The sequence below is a fragment of the Anas acuta genome, chromosome 13, assembly GCF_963932015.1.
Source record: "Anas acuta chromosome 13, bAnaAcu1.1, whole genome shotgun sequence".
Lineage (NCBI taxonomy): Eukaryota > Metazoa > Chordata > Aves > Anseriformes > Anatidae > Anas > Anas acuta.
In genome coordinates this window covers 12,412,922-12,434,975 of record NC_088991.1, presented here as the reverse complement: position 1 = coordinate 12,434,975, position 22,054 = coordinate 12,412,922, and the positions used below count along the sequence as shown (strand labels likewise).

The following is a 22,054-nucleotide window of genomic DNA, read 5'->3' as shown; positions in this document are numbered from 1 at the left end:
TAAAAGGAAACAAGCTGAAGGCCTGAGACTTAAAGAAAAATGAGGGAGAGGCAGAACAGTCAATAGCAACTTCACAGTTAAAAATGAAAAAATAAAAAGCATGTTTTGTTACATGCAACCTCACCTCTACATTATCATTACGACAGTCCATGTTTCACAGTGACACCTACAAACACATATGATCTCCCTGTTACAGGTTTCCTCCCCAGCTGAACAGTTTTTCCTTTTTTCCAGTGGAAGACTGAAGCATGGAGACACATCTTTTGGCTCGCTGTGGGCTCTAGGATGTGTGTTCATGTGCAGGAATACGTGCGTGTTGATGTGTGTGTGTACATCTTTCCACATCTGTTCTTCTGCTGTACCTGCCAAATGCTTGGTGATCTTTGTAAGCTCTTTCCCTGGAAAAAGCTTCTGATGCCTTTTCTGCCTATGGAGAAATGGAGATAAAGCCAAGTCCAGTCCTTGGCTTGGCAAGTAGCTATCCTAATGATACTGTGACCCAGGGAGGAAATCCATCCAAGAGACATCTGCATCTTTACCACATTGGGCATTGCTTTTGGAATGCCAAATTAGTGTTATTTGTCTGCAAGAATATCAAGCACGCTTCATTAACTCAAAACTAAATAATATTTCTGAAAAGCTGCTTGTGGTTTGCTTTTTTCTTTAAAGCATAAGTTTTCCTTTGAAATTTAGATCTCCATACCCAGGGCCCTCATGGTTCAAGCACACCAGATGACTGCAACTAGCATGCTTCACAGGCACATTACCCCTGACATGGAGGGGGAAATGCAACAACTGCACCCCAAGCCAGTGATGAACCTCTTGGAAGGACTGTCCAGAGGAAAGGCAGTTGTGGCTGGTGCGTATCTCTGTAGGGAAAAAGGCTCTAAGATAACCACATTGTTCATGCTGACTATTCATGAACCAGCATCTTTAAATTACCTCTCAGATAAAAGTTATTGCTAACCTACAAGTCATTAACACAAGAAGCTACATAGGATGCCCTAAGGATCCTCAGCATTGGCTCTGAACCCTATTGCCTTCCAAGTGCTTCTCTGTTTTTATACATACAGAGTAACTGTTCCTATATTCAGTGAGCACAGCAATGAAGGTGCAGGCCTTTGCCCTCAAAAGCCAGATTTTGAGGCCCACAGAGGTACTCAAAGCCACTGCACCTGACCCTGAGTGCTACTCCTAAGACTTGGCTGTGATAAACAGCATGGCACAGAGCCAAACAGCAGAGATGCAGCCGAGCCAGCCCAGGTCTGGAAGCTGGGCTGCTCAGCTGGGAGACTTTGTGCCTGAGCAATCATGGCCAGCCATGCTTCAGGCCTCTGTTGGGGAAGGTTGCAGGCCCTCACAGCTCAGGACAGTGCTAGCCCTGCCATGCCATGCTCTGTGTCGTGGGGTTGACATTCCTACCCTACTCATTCAATTGAACTGCACAGCCTGTACAATGATGGATGTAATTGTGGAATGCAGAGGTGGTGAGCTGAAATGCTGTCCTCTCACACTCTGCCTGGTCTTACAGAAGCACGATAGATGGTCCCCATGAGCATCTTCCCTGATGCAAGTCATCAGAGAAGTTTGTTTGCTAGGTCAGAACCCCTGCATGCAGGCTCAGTCTCTGGTTTGGGAAACAAGGCAACCAGAACACTGCAGCCTACATCATAATTTCCAAGGAGCTATTTTCACTTGTTCACTCAAAGAAAATATCACCACACACACTATTTGTATGATAAAATCGTACCTGAGCTGAGGTTTGAGCACTCACACAAAACTTGCAGCAGGTAATCTCAGCAGGCAGGTAATCTCAGCAGGCAGCCCCAGGTCAGGGCTTCTTGAGGCACCAGCGTGGTTAATGACAACAGTTTACGAGAAGCAAAGCTGCTGTGATGACAAGCTGACTGGTTAAATTGCAGAGAACTAAACCAACTCTTCACATTTAAATATTCCAAAAAAATGTTATTTTTAATACATATTACTGGAAGGAATTAGGAGAAGAGGGTGAATATTTTATCACCATTACTATATTTAGCAAGCTTTAGGGTTAGAAGTGCTGGGATACCTGATGACACTACTTTCTGTGATTAAAGGAACCATGGGGCATGTTTCAAGAGGGGGAGGAGAAATGAGAGTTCCTTATCTTGATTTTCTGTTGTTGTTTTATTTTGTGGTCAGACATAGTTTTAGATCAGGACATGTTGTAATTGGTGAGAGATGAAAGGAAGAGAGGGCATGTTCATTTATTTATTTTCTGATAGACCATCAAAAAAAAAAAATTAAGAGTGATTAAACCAACAAACTTTCTTTAATAAATTAATAGCAGCATCACAAAACCCTGATGTTAATGACCCAAAGGAAGTTGGGCAATTGACAGTATTTAATCATTCACAAAAATGTTATCACCCGCTGGTCGGGAGAGAACACAGGCTCTATAAGGCAGTCCCCTTGTCTGGTTATCTATAGAAGTAGCATACATCAGAACGGGTCCAGCTGAGTAGCAACACTTGACATATTTACAGTTCTGGTGCTGAATTTCTTAAAAACATATATAAAAATTCTGTAAATTCTCAGTTCAGTTCTCATTATTTACATCCAAATATAGTAGGTTCCCTTTTTGCCCATACAACAGACCTGGCAAGGGTAAGACATGAAGGCTCCTATGCAATGAAAATGTATTTGTGTGAACTTACACCAAGTTCAAGGATGCTGTGGCAAATGAGCTATTCACATATGACCTATTCACATGTGCTAGAAGCTACTGTAATTCAACTTATTGCTAAATGCTTTCAAAGTCTGTGGTTGGCTTTTATATATATATATGTATATATACGTACACACACACATATATATATACACACCCAGACATATACGTGTTTGTAAAAGATGTGCTATGAATTCACCCAAGGGAGGGGAGGGGGGAAGAACTACAAAAGCAATGTGATCTTTCTGATTTTTCTCTACTGCTTGAGATATTCAAATTTGACACAGAGCAAAGGGCAGTCACTGAAGGCACAAGTTTGTGTTTCTGGCTAGTCCTTTTCCTGCCGGTTAGCAGACCTTTTTGGACAGGCAGGTAGATTCCCAAGCATTCAAGCCACTGAAACTGTCAGCAGACTGGTACGCAGTCCATCTCTGCTGCCTTCTGCAAGCAGTATGCTATGCTCCCTAAGGATACCTCGCCTGCCTGCATGGAAGTACTATAGATTTTGCACAGGAGGGAATGAAAGAGAAGAGAGGATCAGCAGCTCCACTGTTTCAAGCTGGAAGCAGCCCAGTAGCAGATGCAACCCATAAGATGTGTTGCAGTAGTGGGCTCTTAGCAAGGTTTTTGCTGTACACAGCAAAACAACAGCACAACATTGCACTAATGCACTTTCAAATTTTTCTCTTTCCCCTACAAGTGAATTTTTGTGGGATGAACACAGCAAGCTTAGAGTACAAGCAGTTTGTATTAGTAAAATACAACTCATCCATGCCTAATGTAAGCTTTCCTCTTCTGAGGATTTTCATAGCCAGAGGCTGTTAGTGGTACTAAATGCATCCGTGTTAGATGGATGACTGCAGCATTTGTGTATTAGTTAATGAAGATATAAAAACATTATGAGTTAGATCTGGCATTAGACAGTACTCTACATAAGGGAAATTGCATGAGAGGCATCACCCCAGAGGCACTGTGCCAGGAAGACATGGTGCCTTTGAGGGTTTGTCTACACAGGAACACAGAAGAAAATTAATTCAAATTACTTACGGTGTGAATTAAAAGCAGATTAGTTAAACTGCATTAAATCTTGATGTGGATGTTTTCATTAAGATATAAGTGGCTTTAATATGATATAATATAATTTACTTTGGGAGTGAAATGGCATAAATCAATTTGAAAAATTAATCCAGATTAATCTTCCATGTAGACTTGCTCCAGGTCATAATTCCATGTCTGCTTCCTTCCTGTCCCTGGTCATAGTTTTTGAACAACACCACCAGCAAATGATTCCAGTCACATACTCTTTCCAGCTCTGCCCATCACCTCATGAGACAGGAGAAAAATCTAGAGATCCTTCATTTATGCTTCTCTCCTGAGCAGCCCCTGGGAGCTGTATCCTGAACCTCACAGCCTGACCCCAACCTGTGCCACAAGCACAGCAGCTTCTGCCCTACACCCTAAACTAGATTTTATCATCAACACTGAAGATCCCTGGGTTTTGAAAAATAAAAGCAAATGCAAAATGAGCTAATGACTAAAGAGATGAGGGGATAGAAAAGATGAGCCCTTACAAAGACAGAGCACTCCTCTCCAGGTGAACCAGACTCTGATCATCCAAGCAAACTCTGAAGGCAGTGCCATCCACACTGAGCACCACTTCCCCCATCCCATAACAGGTGATTTATAAGAACAATGGAGGGCTTTTTATAAATCTGAGGATCTCCATTTGTAAAATGGTTAAAGCAAATAACGGGGGTTGGCTCTGTTTCTCATGCTTCTTTTCCAAGAGTACAAGCGATCCCAGTCAGGACCACCAAGCCACATCAGAACTGCATTCCCCACCTTTCTTATGGGAGCAGAAGCCTCCTAGTGAATGGAAAGGATGCAGCAGGACTGGAGAGGAAGTCAAAATTTAAAAGAGGTCCATAGAAGTGCAAAATTGCCCCAGTATGGCAGTGAGCCACTACCCTTAACAGGACGTATCTGGCCAGCTGCATACACAGCTGCTATGCTTTTGTCATATCTCTCTGCCAGGTTTCTGTACAGTCTTTACACGGCACAAGTAGAGGTGAGGATTTAAAGTATATATTTACTGTCAACTTGAAAAAGAAAGTTATACTGACCAAGTCTAATAGCATGTATTTGATATATAACTATAAACGTGCCATTCTGGACTCCAGCAAATGCCACCTGAGATAAATATTCAGCATTTTTGTTCATGCACTGGAAGAAGAATTCAAACATTTTGTCCATGACATATGCAAAGTAACTAATAGTTCTGATCTAGTATTAACAGTAAATATAGAACCTTAAACTTCACTGCAGTATATTAATATATATGATTTTAAGTACTGGACTGGAAAGACAACTTTTTTTTTTTTCCTTAAAAAAAAGAAGCTTTGTTCAGAATGCAATATATACATTGTCCTTTGACCAACACGTACATTTTTATACAGTATATTTTGGCTACAGATATACTGCAGCAAAAGGCTGTGTGAGCCACCTTTACACACAGCTCACTCTTTCACTTACAACATTACAGCTGTTTATGGAGAGCTCTGAAGTCCCTGGTTGCATTACAAGGCCCTCCTCAGCTTCATCTAGTTCCATGCTGTTGAGTTCATTGCCATTTCGATAACTAGTTAAAGTCAGATCCTTCCCATATAAAGCTGTTGAAGCAACATTCAGACACTGATTCTGTCGCAGTGCTGATTTTTTACTGGTCTTGTATTGGCAGCGGATATAATTGGAAAAAGCCCTGCGGTATGTTTTATTGAAAAGTGTGTATACAAGGGGATTAATCCCAGAGCAAACATACCCCACCCAAACAAACACATCGAGGAGTTCACTCAAGAGGTCTTTATCGCAGGCTTCCTTGCAAAGGACAGACATGACGTTAGTGATGAAAAATGGGCACCACATGATGAGGAACAAAAAGAAAACGATGCCCAGGACCTTGGAGGCTCTTCGTTCATTGTTGATGGACTGCATGGTTCCTTTCCGAAAAAGCACTGCCTCCTTATTCACAGGAGAGTTCAAGTGAGATGCCCCCTCATGATTGTGAAGCATTGAAATGTTCTCTGTGTTGTTTTCTTTTTTGAGGCAGTTCACACTGCTTCTCCTCTGCTTGGGCACCTCTCCACACATGAACACTGTTGCCTGTCTCTGCAGCACCTGGACGGTCAGGCAATATGTGATAACCATGATGATGAGAGGGATGAAGAATGCCATGAAGGATCCAATGAGGACGAAGTTCTCATCGTTGAGGACGCAAGTCCCATTTATGAATACCCTGGAGTCATCCTGCAAACCAATGACTGGAATGGGCATAGATATCCCTGAAGGAACAAAAGCAAAAAAGAGATGGTTACCTGGAGAGACAGGGCTCCAAAGAGGCAGCACAGTAGATGCAGGTCCTGCACACATTCAACCCACTGCATAAGGTTGTTTGAAAAAGAAATTACTCCCAGGTGGAGGTTAAAACCTTGTGTAACAACACTCCCGGGACTGCAGGCCCAGAGAGTGAGCAGCCTCCACTGGGAACTACTGCAGTATTGCTGTGCTCCACAGCTAACAGCAAATCCAACATAACAACTCCTTTATCAAGAACTTTTTCTAGCATAAACTGTAGAAAAGGCAGTCATTACATTACTGTGTTACAGCTGGCTGCCAGTTTGTTGGGGAGGGGGTAGGATTGAAATCACAGGCATAGAGTAGATATTAGCAAATGTTAAAGAAGAAAATCATACAAATGGAGAAGAATGAAGATTTAAAAGTAAGTTTTTAGAAGATATTAAAATAATCCAGATAGAAAAATGGCAACTTTTGCCATAGCTTAACGGACACTTGGAAGTAAATCTCCTGGTTTTCTGGGTCCTTATCAGCTATGTTGGTGCAAGCAGGGTGATCTCTGTAAGCTCTGCCTGCCCAGACACTTCATCCACAAACAGCGTCAAACTGATAAGTGCTGCAGAGACAGTCTTACTTGAATTCTTAGAGACCATTATGTAGTCAAATGAAAAGGCTGCAGAACACATCTGCCTGATTTCCCATCCCTGTATCTTGATTGAATACAAGGCTATGAACTGGAACAACAGACATCATGAGAGTAGAAAAGGTGTAATCAAAATGGTAATCAGATTGACATGACAGTCCAAAATCAGAATCCCAGCACAAACTCTCTGGCTGAAGGGAAGAAAACTTTAAATGACTCAATTATAACAACAACTGAGCACAGCTCCCACCTACTCCAAGGCACAGAGCAGATTAGTAAACTTTCAGAATCACCACACTGACCAAGGTAGTTTCTCTTGTATCCTGGTGGCACAGTAGAGCCACTTTTTATTGTCATGAACTAAATGGAAGACAAACAAGATTAAGAACACTTTGAATCCTTTTTCTCTCTTCAGCATCCCCTGGCCCAGCTTGTTTGTTCTGGATTTCAGGTCATCAGGCATTTCTGGAGCAGAAGCAGGAGTTCTGCCTGGAGGATCTCTGCAGGCAGCTGTGTGTCCACACTGTTTGGCTATCTGACACATGGGCAGAGCAGACAGTATGTTCAGCCTGGAGCATGGCTGCCCAGGACTGCACATAGGAGTCCTCATCCATAGCTAGCTGCTGGCCTGTCTTTCGCTGGGAGTAAAGAAATGAACAAATTAAAGCATTCTGAATAGCTCTAACTCACAGGCATTTACTCAATGTCCTCTAACACTGATTTCCTCTGAGGAATATATATCTGTATATCTGATCTATTTTACCTTGTGAAAGCCACCAGGAATTTACTGTGGGGAGGGAATTGAGGACTCATGCCAGAGCACTGGTTCTTCTTTGCGTGTTTGTTATGCATAATGAGATCCAAAGTTTGTCCCTTGGGAGCTCAGTCCCATGACAGGACAGACCTGAAGCCTTCCAAAGAAATCTGTCTACATGCAGCCAAAACCAACAAAAGCAATAACAACATATTTTGGAATATTATAACCAATGTGTATATCAGAATGCAGAAAAGACATGGTGGGCCAGATCTAGCTAGATCATTGTGGGTTCACCTAGCCTTGCCATTTTTTTTTTAAATCAATTTCCAGATGTTTGGGGCCATGATACAAAATGGAGCAGATGTTGACATTATACCTTAGAAAATTCCACAGCCAGAAGTGTACCCAATCCTTCTTTTTTAAAATAAGCTTTGAGAGATCTGTCTTGTCTAAATTCCTGATCCCATTTGATCTCCATGATGTTCAGTGGCAATCAGTTTCACAACTTATCTGTTTGTCATGTAAACAAACTATATTTTTGCTGCCTGATAATTTCCTTTGACTCCAACAGCTTCTCTTCTGTGAGAAACAGTGAAAAATCACTCTCTGGTCACCTTTTCCACCTTCTCAGTGATTTTATAGACCTTTATCTTCTCTACCTTCTAACATCTCTTTTAGAAGTGAAGAATGCTTTTCTACTTATTCTATCCTCATGCCAAATTCATTTTATGCTTTTAATTATCTTCTCCATTTTTTTTTAATTTTTTTTTTTTTTTTTTTTTTTTTTTTTTTACAATTCTTTTGTCCTTTCAAGGCAAGGAAGAAAACTGCACGACCCAGCAATCAGAGAGCAGTAGAATATATCTGTCTCCTGCTCCTTCCCTCCACAGCTTCCTGGCTGGCTGTGAGCACTCCCTCTGCACACATATCTGTGGGGCTGACCATGCTGTTCCCTAAGTCCTTCTTCCCAGCAATAACCAATTTTGAGGCCATTATTTTGCCTGGATTCCTTTTTTGGATAGCTGTGAATAACACAGGTCCTAGTCCTTTGGAATTCTGCATTTCTAAAGGGAGAATGTAACATGCTAAAACTATTAGCTAGGGTATTTTTTCCAGTGGGCCAAGTGTTTTCCAGGATTCTGAAGAATACATCTGCAATCAGACATTACTATAAATTACCACTTGCCAGTAAGTTAGTGAAGGAATTTCTTCTGAAAATTAATGAACTTAAACACCTTCTGTGATAATAGCTTGTGTTTCCTTAGTCCAAGTGATAGTTCCAGGATCCAGTCTTCTTTCCTCTAATGTTTATCAGCTTACCCTTGGCAAGGTACTTGCTTCCTCTCTGATATGTTTATATTTTTTAACCTTCCTGTGCCAAGCCTCTGTCATTGCAATAACCTCTATCCAAGCAAGCCATTGACTTTTTATTGTTAAAGACATTTTTCTAATGCCTTGACTCCATCAAATTCCAGACACTCAGAAGGTGGAAAGTGGGAGGTAAAGAAAACAGTTTTTTGCACAAAGAAGAAATCTGAATTAGATCAATGGCATTACACTGAGATTTTACTTACATGGAGAGTTTTTTTTTTTTTTTTTTTTTTTTTTTTTTTATGTTTTAGAGTCTTGTAAAAGAAATAGCCTTTGAAACAAAACATAGAAAGGAATAGAGGTTCATTCACGAAGTAGTCTTCACTGAATTTTAAGTGTTATTACTTTAGCCGAAGGAAATGAGATGAGGTTTCAGGATATCCTCAGGTCACGCACATAAATTACATTCATGAAAAATAACCCAGTTCTGGAATATGAATGTAGACGTCAAGAGTGCTGATAACAGTCTAAAATTCTACATGAGGAAGAAATACCTCAGCACTGATCATATGGAACAAAGAGGTAACTGCTGTAATGGAAAAACGTCCCTCACGTTTTTCATAACAAAGTGGGATTTCAAACCAAGAAAGCACAGAAGAGAGAGCTCCAGGTCTCTGTTTGCTCCTTCCTCTAATCCAGGAAAATCCCATTGTTAAACAGAAGGAGGAGGAAAGATGCCCTCAAAGGAGCCTGCCAACACATACTCATTCAGCTGCCTTCTTACAGAACTGCTGAACAGCCAGCATTTGCCTCATCTCAAATGCTTTCTTCTGCCTCACACTTCTCCTTTGTAGCTATACATTTTAGCAGCTATACATTTTAGTCATAGCTTCATAAAATAAACAAATTCTTTAATATGAAACTTATCACTGATCCACCTCACAATCCAGCCCTGAAGGGAACTAAGTCCACTTGGGCAATCAGGAGCAACTCTTCAACCCCCAGCACTGAGAACTGAAGTGCTATGAGTCTCAGACACCCCAGACAGGCTTCCTTCAGAGGGATTATTGCAAAACTGCAGCTGCCACAATCTCAAAAGCACAAATACCTGCTTTCAGACACTGCTCACACACTGACCCTGATTTTAATAGGTCACTACATGCAGTACATACCAGTAGGCATGCCTGTGGTATCTGAGCAAGGGCAAACAGAAATGCTGGCCTTATCTGAATTATGCTGTTTGAGCAAGCATGAAGAAGGCATTTGACTCCACTTGACTCAAATGCCCCACAGTGCTAACACTAGGGTTATAAATGTTCACAATTTAAGAAAGAAGAAGCCTACCACCAGGCAGCATTACTGCTGTTCAGCTCTGAGGCCCAGTGCAGAACATTTCTTGAACTTCTGCCTTGCAGCTGAGCTGGCACACTGCTCAAACTTTGAAAGTTTATTGAAAATCATGCTTTGCTCTTCACAGCAAACTTGGTCCTCTTGCTCGATGTTTAAGCAGTATCTAGGGCAACTGGGATTGCTTTGGTGAGAAGACAAAACCAGCCACCATGAGCCAGCAAGCCATAGACCAAGTCCCTGCTCAGCTGAACGCTGGAAGCACTTCCTGCCAGGCAGTAGCTTGGGTCAGACATCCCTTTTCATCACAGCAGTTTACAAAGGATATTAAGGTCATTTTTATCTTCTCCCCTCCCTGTCTGATAAAGCATGCAGGAAGCAAGACGGAGGGACATCCTCTGGATTACAAATCCAATTACAGTTGTTCTCCCATCTCTGCTTCCTGTCATCTTTAAAGCTGTTCTCAAGCCAGCAGATCAGTTCAACAAATGGGGCTGAGATGATGCTGTGGACACAGAGTAACAGATGCTCTTCACAGATTCCCAATTAATAAAACAAAACCCAAATGACTACAAATATGGCTTTGTAAAACATTTACTAGCTTGCTCCAGAAGAAAAGCTGGGTAAAAAGTCCAAATGTACAATTGACGGTCACAAAATGTAGAATTAAATGAAAAACAATAATGTTTTTGTGTTTAGTATCTTGTTTTCTTCTGTGAAAGCTTACGAGACTGATAAAGATTACTGGAAATATAGAGTCTTTGATGGTTTCCAATAAGAAGGAAATAATTTCCATTCTTTCTTCCTCACAACATTCTTGCATAAGAAGAGATTTGATTTCATTCAGGGACAACAACTTCAGTAAAGAAAACAGGAGCCTGCATATGGGTTTACTTTCTCTTTCCATGTGTGCGATTCTCAGGGTTGAACGCAAGCGTAGTCACTTTTTACTGCTGGTTGATGGGCCTGGGGATGCTGTGGTGTAAATGCCTGAAGTAACTAGGAAAATAAAACTAACATTCACACTTTTAAGGAAAAGGTACAGCATTGAAGAGGCTTTCAGGGTAGGGCATAACTGCATTATCTGAGCATTCCCTAGGCTCCCAACCTTAGATGCTATCGCGCTGGGGAAACTTGGTGTGCTAGCTCTAAGGAACACCACGGAGCGTAGAGTGGAGTGGAGACACCACGGCTAGGCTCTGTAATCAGGTGGGGCCTCGATTGTTCTTGTGCACAAAGCTGCACTTTTTGCCACCCTAAGCCAAAGACCTGTCATGTTTTGACAAATGCTGTACCCTAGTGTACTTTTTGCTCATTATAATATCATTATAATACCAAAACACACCTCCATCCCAAAAGCTACCCGCCTCCAAGGTGCGACCGCCCCTCACTGAGCATGCGCCCTGAATTTCTCGGAGCCTATTACTTTAAACGGAAACGGGAAAACTTTACACCAATCATAACTAAGATATGCTTGACTAGAGCCACTCAAGCTCCACCTAAAAGATAGAAAATAATATAAATTGGCCCAAGAGAGAGGGGATGTTAGGGAAGATACCATCGTCAGGGGAGATACCATCCCAAGGACATACAACATCCTTAGGACCTCCTGACTCCTGGGATCAGTCGACGGGCTGAGCCTCTCTTCCCCCCCCATTGGGACGCCTTTGGGTGAGATGTGAATATTTGCTTATAAATCTCTATAGAGTCTTTGATCCTTTTAACGCGTTTATTTCTAAGCTGCGCACCTGTAACACCTGTAACACCTGTAACACCTGTAACACCTGTAACACCTGTAACACCTACCTAGAACCCGCACCTAGAACCCACACCTAGAACCCGCACCTAGAACCCACACCTAGAACCCACACCTAGAACCCACACCTAGAAGCCGCACCTAGAAGCCGCACCTAGAAGCCGCACCTAGAAGCCGCACCTAGAAGCCGCACCTAGAAGCCGCACCTAGAAGCCGCACCTAGAAGCCGCACCTAGAAGCCGCACCTAGAACCCACACCTAGAACCCACACCTAGAACACACACCTAGAAATACACACTGTGTATTTCATGCATACTAGCTTGCTTTTGCAGATAGTCACTATCACCGGCAATCCAAAAGAACCTGATTATCTGTTGCTGTAATAAACCATACTTGATTGCATTGTGATAGCTCTCATTAATGCAACTAGGGTGAGGGTGGTTATCCGTGATAGTTCAGTGTTCTGAATCTAACCAGACCCCCAGACGGTTAATGCATTGTTGGTGAATGTCTGAACGGACCCCCAGGTGGTTATTACGTTTTTGGTGAATGTCCGAACGGACCCCCAGTTTTGGTGAATGTCCGACTGGTTCAGTACTCTGAATCCAAACGGGCCCGTAACGGTTAATCAGCTACACCCCTTTAATGCGACAGATGTCAGGGACAACTTCTGGTGTCAGCACTGGATCCAAAGTTTGCTGTGATCAACAGCAAGGGCTCTACTAAAGCAGGTGGGCTTGGGACCTTCCTGCCACTCTCTTGGCATTTACACACAATTCAAAAACAAAACACAGAGAGAGACCTGTGAGCCAAACAAGACTACGGCTGGCATAAAAGCTCTCTATGCTGCAACGGCAAGAACACTGCTGTCCATGCTAAACACTGCATGTATAAGTTCATTTCTTTAACCTCATATTTATTATCAGATAAAATAAACTTGGGTTACCACTTTAAGAGACATTCACCTGAGTATCAGCAGCTACTGTAACTATTCATTAGCACTGAAGAACTGACACACCGAAACCTCTCAGAAAAGGGAAAAGAAAACTAAAACAAATCTGTTTGGTTTCTTAACAGAAGTATCTTGCAAAAGGCCTGTGCATTTCTCTAATAATTACTAACAGGCATCAACAAGCAAACCCCAACAGACACCAGCCTCCTTACTTGCATTATGAAAGAAAAGGCACAGGTTTCAGGAAGCAAGCTTTTCAATGGCAAATCGAAGGATGTCAGTTTTTGAAGTGTTCTAAAACATAAAATTCCATATTCCTCATATGTCAGCAAACTAATTGCAGTACATTTCATGTGCTAATGCAGTAACAATGCACCTTCAGGGATGGATTAAATCTAGTTTTATCTAACTGTTCCAACAGAACAACAGTGCCAAACCTGTGTTGGTTTAAAGTCAAAGATAAAAGGGGGTTGAACTTTGAAGAATCTCTCTGCATGCAATGAACACAACTGCAAACAGAGGAATGTAATTACTGCCTGTGTCTGAGCAAGCTGCTGACCTTTACTTAAACCTTACAAGAGCACTGAACAACCCAAGTCCAGAAGGAAAACTAGCAAACACCAATAAAAGATTGAATAAATAAATTATTTTCCTGCCTGCCCCTCTCTTTTGCTAAATGACTTCTCTTGCTTTGCTCAACCACTTCTTTTCAGTGGTGCATATGAACAAAGAGCTCCTCCTCACGGTGTAAATGCTGCCAGGGCTGAACTTCCCACTACAATCACACGACGATGCCTGAACTCATGTTTAGTAGCAGTAGCCTCAAATAGGAGACATCAGTATTTCTCTTACCCCCAGGAATGGATATAGTAGAATGGTCAATCCATTTTCTGCACAAATCACTTACAAACAATCAACATCTGCTGCCATCCCATGCAAAACATTTCACTGATATTTGATGACAAAATCAAACTAATCCAGGCACCCATGACAGAAATCCTTAAGTAGTTCCCTTGCTACAAACTCAGCTTATCAACTGCTATGGTCTTCATCACCCGAGCAAGATAACTCTTGCTGATATGCTAGAGAAATTAATGCCCCTCTTGTAATCATGATAAAAAACTCTAGTGAAATAATACTGGTGATGCCATGCTAAGCATGTTCCTCAAACTGAATATCAGTGAGATAATGGGAGGTTTAGCTGAGAGCTGGAGGGCCTTTAAGGACATTATTAGGACAGCTTGCATAAAGGGACTTGCTCAGCCTGTGTAAGAGAGGAACACTTAGGGCAGAGCAGGAACCTGTTAGACATATCATCAATCGTCAATATCATCAAAAGCTCATCAATCTAAGATGAGCTTTTACTGATCATTGCAAGCACAGATCTTTCATACTTCTACAAATAAATCTCCTCAATAAAACAATGATGCAGTATAAAAATTTTTAAAAGTATTTTACATCCTCATTCAAGTTTAATGATTTACTATATGCACAAGCCTAGTATGTCTACCTGAAACTGAAACTGCGATATCATTAGCAAGTCAGAGAAAGAATGAAAAGAAAACAGTCCAGTTCTAACACAAAACATACTGTGGTATATTTGCAATTCAGCAGCACATTTCATTTTTGCTACTTATTTTGTTTTCAAACAAACAAACAAAATAGAGACTTGTTTGGTAAGAAACAAAAAGTGAAGAAAAAGTATTCAGTGACAGGTCAATGCGGTGTGAGTGCCCCAGAGTTTCTCAGTCACCTAAGAAACTGTCTATTCTCTCTGATAAGAAAAGCAATTGTGAAAAGTCTGCTTATGGCAGCGATGCAAAGAACAAAATTTGGAGCTGATCTGTTTTTTGTGCTCAGGTGCTGTCAGCCAGGTACGCTGCAATGTCCAGGGACAGACATCCTGCAGCCATTTGTTACAGTAAACAATGCTTACTGTCACACAAATTCTGCTGTCTACACAGTTACACTGCTGGCTATAAAGCTTAACATAAAATTCCCAGGCCACATTTCCACTAACAACAGCTGGTTCAGGAGAAATAAATGTAAGAACTGTGGCTGGCATTGAATTTAAAGGATGGCCTCATTTATTGAGTTTAGGCTGTTACTAAGGAAGCAAACTTGAGCTGGGAAGTCTACAGCCCGTGTAATTTGGGTGCCCACTAGTAAGTGACCAAACCTTGAAGTTTCTGGGAAGCAGAAGAAAATCTGTCTTGTGGTATCAGGCACACAGCTGGGCCACAGGAAGCTTCAGAATTATATTTTACTTATTTTTATATCAGAAGCAACTTGTGTGCACCCTTCCACACCACTGAAGTTCATTCATTTATATTTCAAAATTGAAATTTCTTTTATATCAATATTGCCCAGTTAACATTTTATCTTGCATTGTAAGGTGTGTGTTTAGAGTTTGACCACCTCCTTGTTGTCCTGCTAAGAGCTACGTGGAGATCTCTATCTCTCTTTAATGTGAAAAATGGCCCAAAGTGACTTCACTCAGAGTAAGATACAGGGAGTCTGGCAAGACAGGCTAAGTCTACGCATCACTAGTGAAAACCTTTCACTTGCAACAGTGCAAAGTCTGAAGACATGAAATATCATGATTCTACCAGCAAGCTCACAGCGATAATTTATTTTCATTTTCTATTGTGCAGATATTTCAGTTGCCCACATTTCTATTTCCAGCCTGTGCATAGTGCTGTCATGAAACTCATTTTCACAAGATGCTCTTCCCAGCACTTCATAGCACCCACTTTTTCTCTATCTGGACACAAAATGTTGCTTGGGGTTCATTTGCTAAGACACAGGACAACTGACTGTGATGCACTTTAATATAGAACAAAGACGATATTGGAAAAGATTCATTTGAAAAGCAATTGCCAACAAACAGGAGGACTCTGTTAATGTTCCTCTGCTTAAAAACCCAGTCATGAGTTTAGGCTTGTGCAACCTGCCAAATTCATAGCTCAATGATCAAAGAACTTCTATAATATATTTTGCTGTCAGCATTAACATTTCAGGAAAACAGAATGCAAAAGCTACTATATTAAGATAAATGACATGCTTTTTCCTTCTGATTTTAAATTCTGATTCAGGAACAGAATTCAGAATTCTTTACTTGGGATACATTTAAAAGTTTCTTCAGTCCAACTGAAGCAGGATTTAAGAAATACAAACTGACCAGCCTGAACTAAAGTTCTGCTTTGAATTTGATACTCAGTTGTGTACAGAAATGCACAGACTCTTTTGTGATACTTGATACTGAAGGGGGGTGAATTTGTTTAACCTATTTAATCCTCTTGAAAATTTTCATCAGAACTTTCCAAGTGACAAGCAGGTAAGAGCTAGAAGATAACAATAACCTTTGGGTTTTTGTGGGTATTGTGGGTTCTTTTCTTTCATTTCATGTTCAGTTTATTCCTGTGTCGCATTTCTGCATTCATTTATGAAGTAAAAATAGTTATGCTAAAATAAGCTAGAGACATACCAAGAGCACTTTTCTTTCCCCATTTAGTGCAACCTAATGGAGAAGGCCCAAGTAAATGGATAAAAACTATACATGCATTGGGGAGGGTGGAAATCCAACAGCATTTCAGTGTCCTGCTTCTCCATACCCTGGTCAGTCTGGCAGGGGTTTATTGATTCTGCCTGTATCTTCAAAAAAAGGTATGCAAGAAAATACTTCCCTGGACCAACTGTTTCTGCATCATAAGGAATGAAGAAAACATCCCCAAAACCCAGCCAGCACTGTACACCTTCTCAGCTGTTATCCCAGCGTAGAAGAACACCCAGGCATGGGCTGTGATGCACCTCCTTTCACCTCCTGGGAAGCTGCAGACATCCCACTGAGTGGCTGCTTACACTTCCTAAAGGCTTTTAGATGCTGGGGAATAAATACAGCACCTATTGCCTCACTGATGGCTAAGAAACCATATGTTTGGAAAAGAAAAGCGTCCTTACATCTCCATTCTTAACTCTTTCTTTTAAAGTTCATTATTTCACCTCTTTTGCACCCTATTATAAATGAAGACAGCTAAACATCATACAAGAGAGCTAGGCAGGCACGAAGTGTTTGAACTCTGAAGCAGAACCAAGTCACCTTACCTATCCTGGTTCAGGTACTTTTGCCCTTGGAGGGTGGTAGAATCCATAGTTCTGATTTCCATCATGCTGAGCCACTCCCCACCCAGTAACTCCAGGAAGAGGTAGCTATAGAGCTACCTCTTTTTATTTTTTTTCTTGTTTTCATAACGTTTTTCTAGACAAACTTCAGAAGTTGCCCCTGCAGCACCCAGACATCAAGGATCATATTACATTTGTAAAGCAAAAACCAATAGAAGTTAAAGTACATGAGATATTATTTTCCTTACAATACTGTGCTGGAAGTGACAACTGCTTTATGAAAGAAAATGTAGAAGTTAAATTTTAAAAGTAGTCTTTGTAAGACTACTTTTTATTCAAGCAAATAAAGGTAATACAGCATAGGGGAGAGGTCATACAATCCTTCTGACCTTGTACAAAGTATCTCTTTAATAGACCACATTGAAATAATTCTGTCCCGAATGTTTTTCTTCACATAATTCCTGATGTTACACTGTTATCTTGCTATCATTTTTTCCTTTTCTTACCTATTTAACTGCTGCTTTACTTATCATTTTTTTATCAAAGTAATACAAAATGTCTTGTTTTATGTCTACTCCTCATTTACTATGACTTCAAACTCTCTAGCTCAGTACTAGAAATAATCCAGCTGTGGCAGAGTATAATAAAGGCTATAAAACCCACACAAGAGGCAGTAAATACCTAGCTGTTAGCCTGCCTTGAATTCTACGCTGCTTTACTTAAACTGCCACCAGAATTTGAGCAAGTTTAACTGCAGTGACTGCAGTGTAGATCTCATTTGTATTGGCTGGATTTTATGTTCAAATTCTTTGCTAATGCTATTTTCTGCTTTGTTTACACAGCAGTTTTATCATTCCATTTGTCTGTGTTACCATCATTATTGGCATATTGATATGTATACAGCAGCAGTGCTTCGGCATTGGAAGTGGTGATATTCTGAAAAATGACTACTTATTTTTGTCAGTGACCAATCACAATGAAAGATTTCTATTTCCCAATAATCATTTGTTATACTCAGTCATGCAGGCCAGGTAAATTAATTTGAGTATCCTCTTAAAAATCCTAAATGAAAATTGGAGTAACACTGTTATTCATTAAGACACGGTTAAGATCATAAGCCGCATTTCTTACCTATGGATATGGTCCAAACTGCAGCAATTTTCATAATAGCCTTGGTGCGGGAATTGAAGCGGCTGTGCTCAATGGGATTGCGTATTGCTACATACCGATCAAGAGAGATGGCACAGAGATGCATAATAGATGCAGTTGAAAAGAGCACATCTAGGGAAATCCATATAGGGCACAACTGTTTAGGCAAAGGCCAAGCATAATCTGAAACATAGAGAGAAAAGAAATGAAAGGAAAAAAAGAAAAGGAAATAATTTGGGAAGCTAGGCCATCATTTCTGAGAAACTCTTGGATATTTTAACTCTACCAGTAAGAATACTAATAGCAGTAAGGAGCACATGCATGAGTAGTGGACAAGGAAATCTCTCTTGGGGCCTCTTCCGGGACAGCCCCTGGTTCTGGACACTCCGTAAACATGTAGTGAGTTCTCAAACATCTGTTTTCTATGACTCAACCTACCAGTAGCTAACCATGAAGGAACATTAATTTGGCAATGCCTCCAGGTCACTGTTCTTGCCACAGTCCTCTTCTTGAACTTTCCCACAAATTTTTACAAAATCAAATATTCCTTTCAATTATAATAGGTCAATCATAGGTTTTCAATGGATTACATAGTGCTGTGTGGTATTAATTTTACTCAGATCTATTCTTCTTCATAATTTCTGTCTTCTGAGAAGAAAGGTATCAGGAATTTTTTTCTACAGACTGTCCACCAACTCGCTAATTTACACTATTTCACCTTAAACATTCTACCTAGATGACACGTCTTAATAACAGAGTAATACTTGCCTCCTCGCAATCCTCTCTATTGATCGGCTGAAGTTTAAAAATTGCTTTGAAGGTAGACAGAACTGAGCAGTACTATTTACAGAAATAAGCATCCCAGCAAAGTGAATGGACTAGATAGCCACATCTGTCAGCATCTGGCAGGCAGCTGGTCTGGGTGTCTGCATTTATTAGTCAGTTTACTCAGTGCTGAAATACATCTTGAGAATAAAAATGACCCAGGAAGATCTTCTGTGGGCATCAGTATTTAAATTAAAACTCAGAGAAAACTGCTTTTTGAACGATATTCCCACGTACTAGTGTCCAGAATGGGTTGCATGAGATCAATGATGTGTCCTGCCTAGCACTGGGCTTCTAGCACACTTATCAAAACAAACCAATAGCATATGCAGCAGCTGGAAAGATGACAGACTTCATACTGGTTGCATAATGAGGTATTCTTGTGTCTTCATTTAGAACATGGATATCTAAAGCAGTCTTGAAGTCTACCCCAAGGATCAGCAACATCACTTTTTGTTATAGTAAAAATGATGCAGCTCCATCTTACCAATCGCAAAGAGAAAGACAGAAACATTAGTCACAGAAAGCATGTTTTGCAACAAATGACCCAGACAAAGAGAGATTCACTTTACCTTACATGTAAAAACCCAAGATCAACTGACCCAGAGGAAATTATTAAGAATTGTCCCAGTGAAGTCCAAGAATGGTTCACAAGATGCTGGGCAGAACAGGCCAGACACATTAGCTCATTTTGTCACTGGAAACACACATAAGAAGCGCTAATTAACTCACAGAAACCCATACAAGACTTTAGCTCTGGGGAGATACACCTGTTATTTCAGCAAGTCTGCACTACCGCTAGTAGAGGGACTGATAATGGACTAAAATCCAAATCTGCAAGTATTTAAAAGATCCCTACCAAAGGGAGCTAAGTAAAGTGCATTGTGGCTGGAGATCTTTACTTTAAAAAACACCTCTGCTGTACAGAACAATCAAACTTGCTTAAATTATAACTTAACCCCTTTATGAAACAATGATCAAATTCCAAGCTTCCTGTTCTCCTTTGCAGTATTTTAGGATATTGTTGCCATTAACCTGCAATTGAGTTGAGAGCTTCAGTTAAGCACGTATCTGTTTGCTGTTCTGCTTTATTTTATTTTTTTTTCCCAATCATCTTTTAATTTCAGTTGTGTTCACTGTGTTCACAGCATCCCAGGGCTGATGCTGCTGTAACACTCCAAAGCTACCCGAGGAGAGCAAATCTGATCTCCTTCAAGTGGTACAGGTGCTTCCTGTTCAGCCCCAGGCTTTTGCTGCCAGCTCCAGCTAAAACACATTCAGTGACACTTTATTACTTTCTGCTTTTCCCTCTGAGTTGCTAGAGACAGCTTGCTGATGCAGGCTGAGATGAGGTGTGAGCACAAGACCTGAAGAAAAGCCCTGGGGAATGTGCTGTGATGGATGGAGTGGTCCTGCTGAATACAGTGATGGCAGCAGCCTCTGGATGTTGATGGGGATGGCTGGGTCTCCCCATCAGGCAGACAGCCAGAAAATCTCCGGTGTCTCCAGGAGGGGCCTCCCGGCTCCCTGTGTGTGGGAGCATCTCCACTCTGATATACAGAGCTGCAGAGGGTACCATCTGATTCTTGACATTTACTAGACCTGGAAGAGGTTTCTACAGCAACCACCTTCCCAGCACTACTGAATGATGAATAGCCTCTGCTACTTTTTCCTTTAAGCTCTCTGAACACTCCCCATAACTGATTCCCACTGGAACAACTTCTGCTATTGATGCGGACTAGGCAACAGCACTATAACCAAGGAATTAGCAGGAGTGAAAGCAACCGTAAATGTTCATACCCACGGTGAGAAGTTAGATGCTTCTGCTGACAGCCCTGGCAGAGCAGGAACCACAGCCTGCCCCAGAGCTGAGTATTTTCTCACACACAGCTGCAAACAGATGAAAGTAATGTTGCCCAGAATTTCTGCCCAGGCAAGCTGTCAGAATGTGTTTAAAGATGAAGGTGATATGAGAGCCCTCCTAATGGCTAATCCTTTTAGTCTTTACTATCCCAAGGCACTCTGTTATGCTTCCAGCTGAAAAGGCAGTTATATGAGGAGATATTTTACTTTCTCAGGAAGTATCCTAAAATGATCTGTGATAATAAAATGTCACTCCGGAAATTTGTAGAATGGAAGCTTGTAATTCATGACTATACCTTGATATGAAGGGCATAATATATATTCTATCTCAAAATGTAGTTACTTTTAAGTAAGCATGGTGTGTGCATTCAAGAAACACCTACACAGCACATGAAGCCAGTAATTTGAGCAAAAAGAAAAGAAGTTAATTCTATTTCTGTTTAAATAAATGTACAAAACATAGGAAATGTACCCTGTGACTATGCCAAGGTGGAAACAAAGATTAAAAAAACACCTCTGTTAACAACGTTAGACATTTAAAACAATGTTATCCTAAGAAATACTCTATCCGCAGAAGGTAACATTTCTCTAATTAGTTCTATTTTCTCTCATTTTGTACACAAACAATAGCAATTACCATATATTTAGAAGTGCAGATGACTGAGTGCAACATATTCTTGGACTCCACACTTCTAAGTTTTAGTAAATGCATTTCCAATTGAAAGCATGCATCTCAGTCTAAATTTGCTTCTGGGGAGAATGAAACAGTGCCTAACACCTGGGCAGCCAAACCAAAATTCCTGGTAAGAAATTCTGATTTTTGCACCTTGAATTAATCTATGCTCTTGAAATCAGTCTCATACATAATGCATTAGCAGGTAAACCTTATAGGAGACTACTAAGGAAAAATTGATGAATCCAGCAGAACAAAACAAATGGAGATATTCTTTAACTTAGGGTGTGATTAAGTTGCACATATTTTTTTGCTTCCAGATACTTTATGGATGCTAGAAGTTTACGGTGGACAAATTAATAGATAAAAGCATAAAAAATGTAGATAAAAATCATAGATAAAAGACCATTGCCATGCTAGTTCTTCTAGATCAGTGTTAGCTTCTGGTTCTAATCAGGATAAAAACACAAGGTATGAAATCCTACAAGGAAGTTTCTGCAGAATGGCCGTGTGTATTGCTTCAGCCTCCAGTGCTGAAGAGCATGGAACCCAAGCTGCTGTGGTTCCTCATGGGAAACCTGGGACAAATGCTCATATT

General features: G+C 40.8%; 1 protein-coding gene across 27 annotated transcripts in view; it reads right to left on the bottom strand.

Annotated features, from left to right (window-relative positions):
* Positions 1–2,158: 2,158 nt before the first annotated feature.
* The window catches only part of HTR2C (5-hydroxytryptamine receptor 2C), a 286,890-nt gene continuing 266,994 nt past the window's right edge, over positions 2,159–22,054 (bottom strand). For 26 of the 27 annotated variants that reach the window (XM_068696854.1, XM_068696853.1, XM_068696852.1 and 23 more), the window contains 2 exons: positions 18,078–18,278; positions 2,159–6,045 (listed from right to left, as the gene is read on the bottom strand). In XM_068696854.1, the coding sequence (XP_068552955.1) occupies positions 5,213–6,045; positions 18,078–18,278 (1,034 nt within the window). In that variant the 3' untranslated portion in view covers positions 2,159–5,212. The remainder of the gene's footprint in view (positions 6,046–18,077; positions 18,279–22,054) is intronic. The other variant, XM_068696876.1, reaches the window with a different exon arrangement.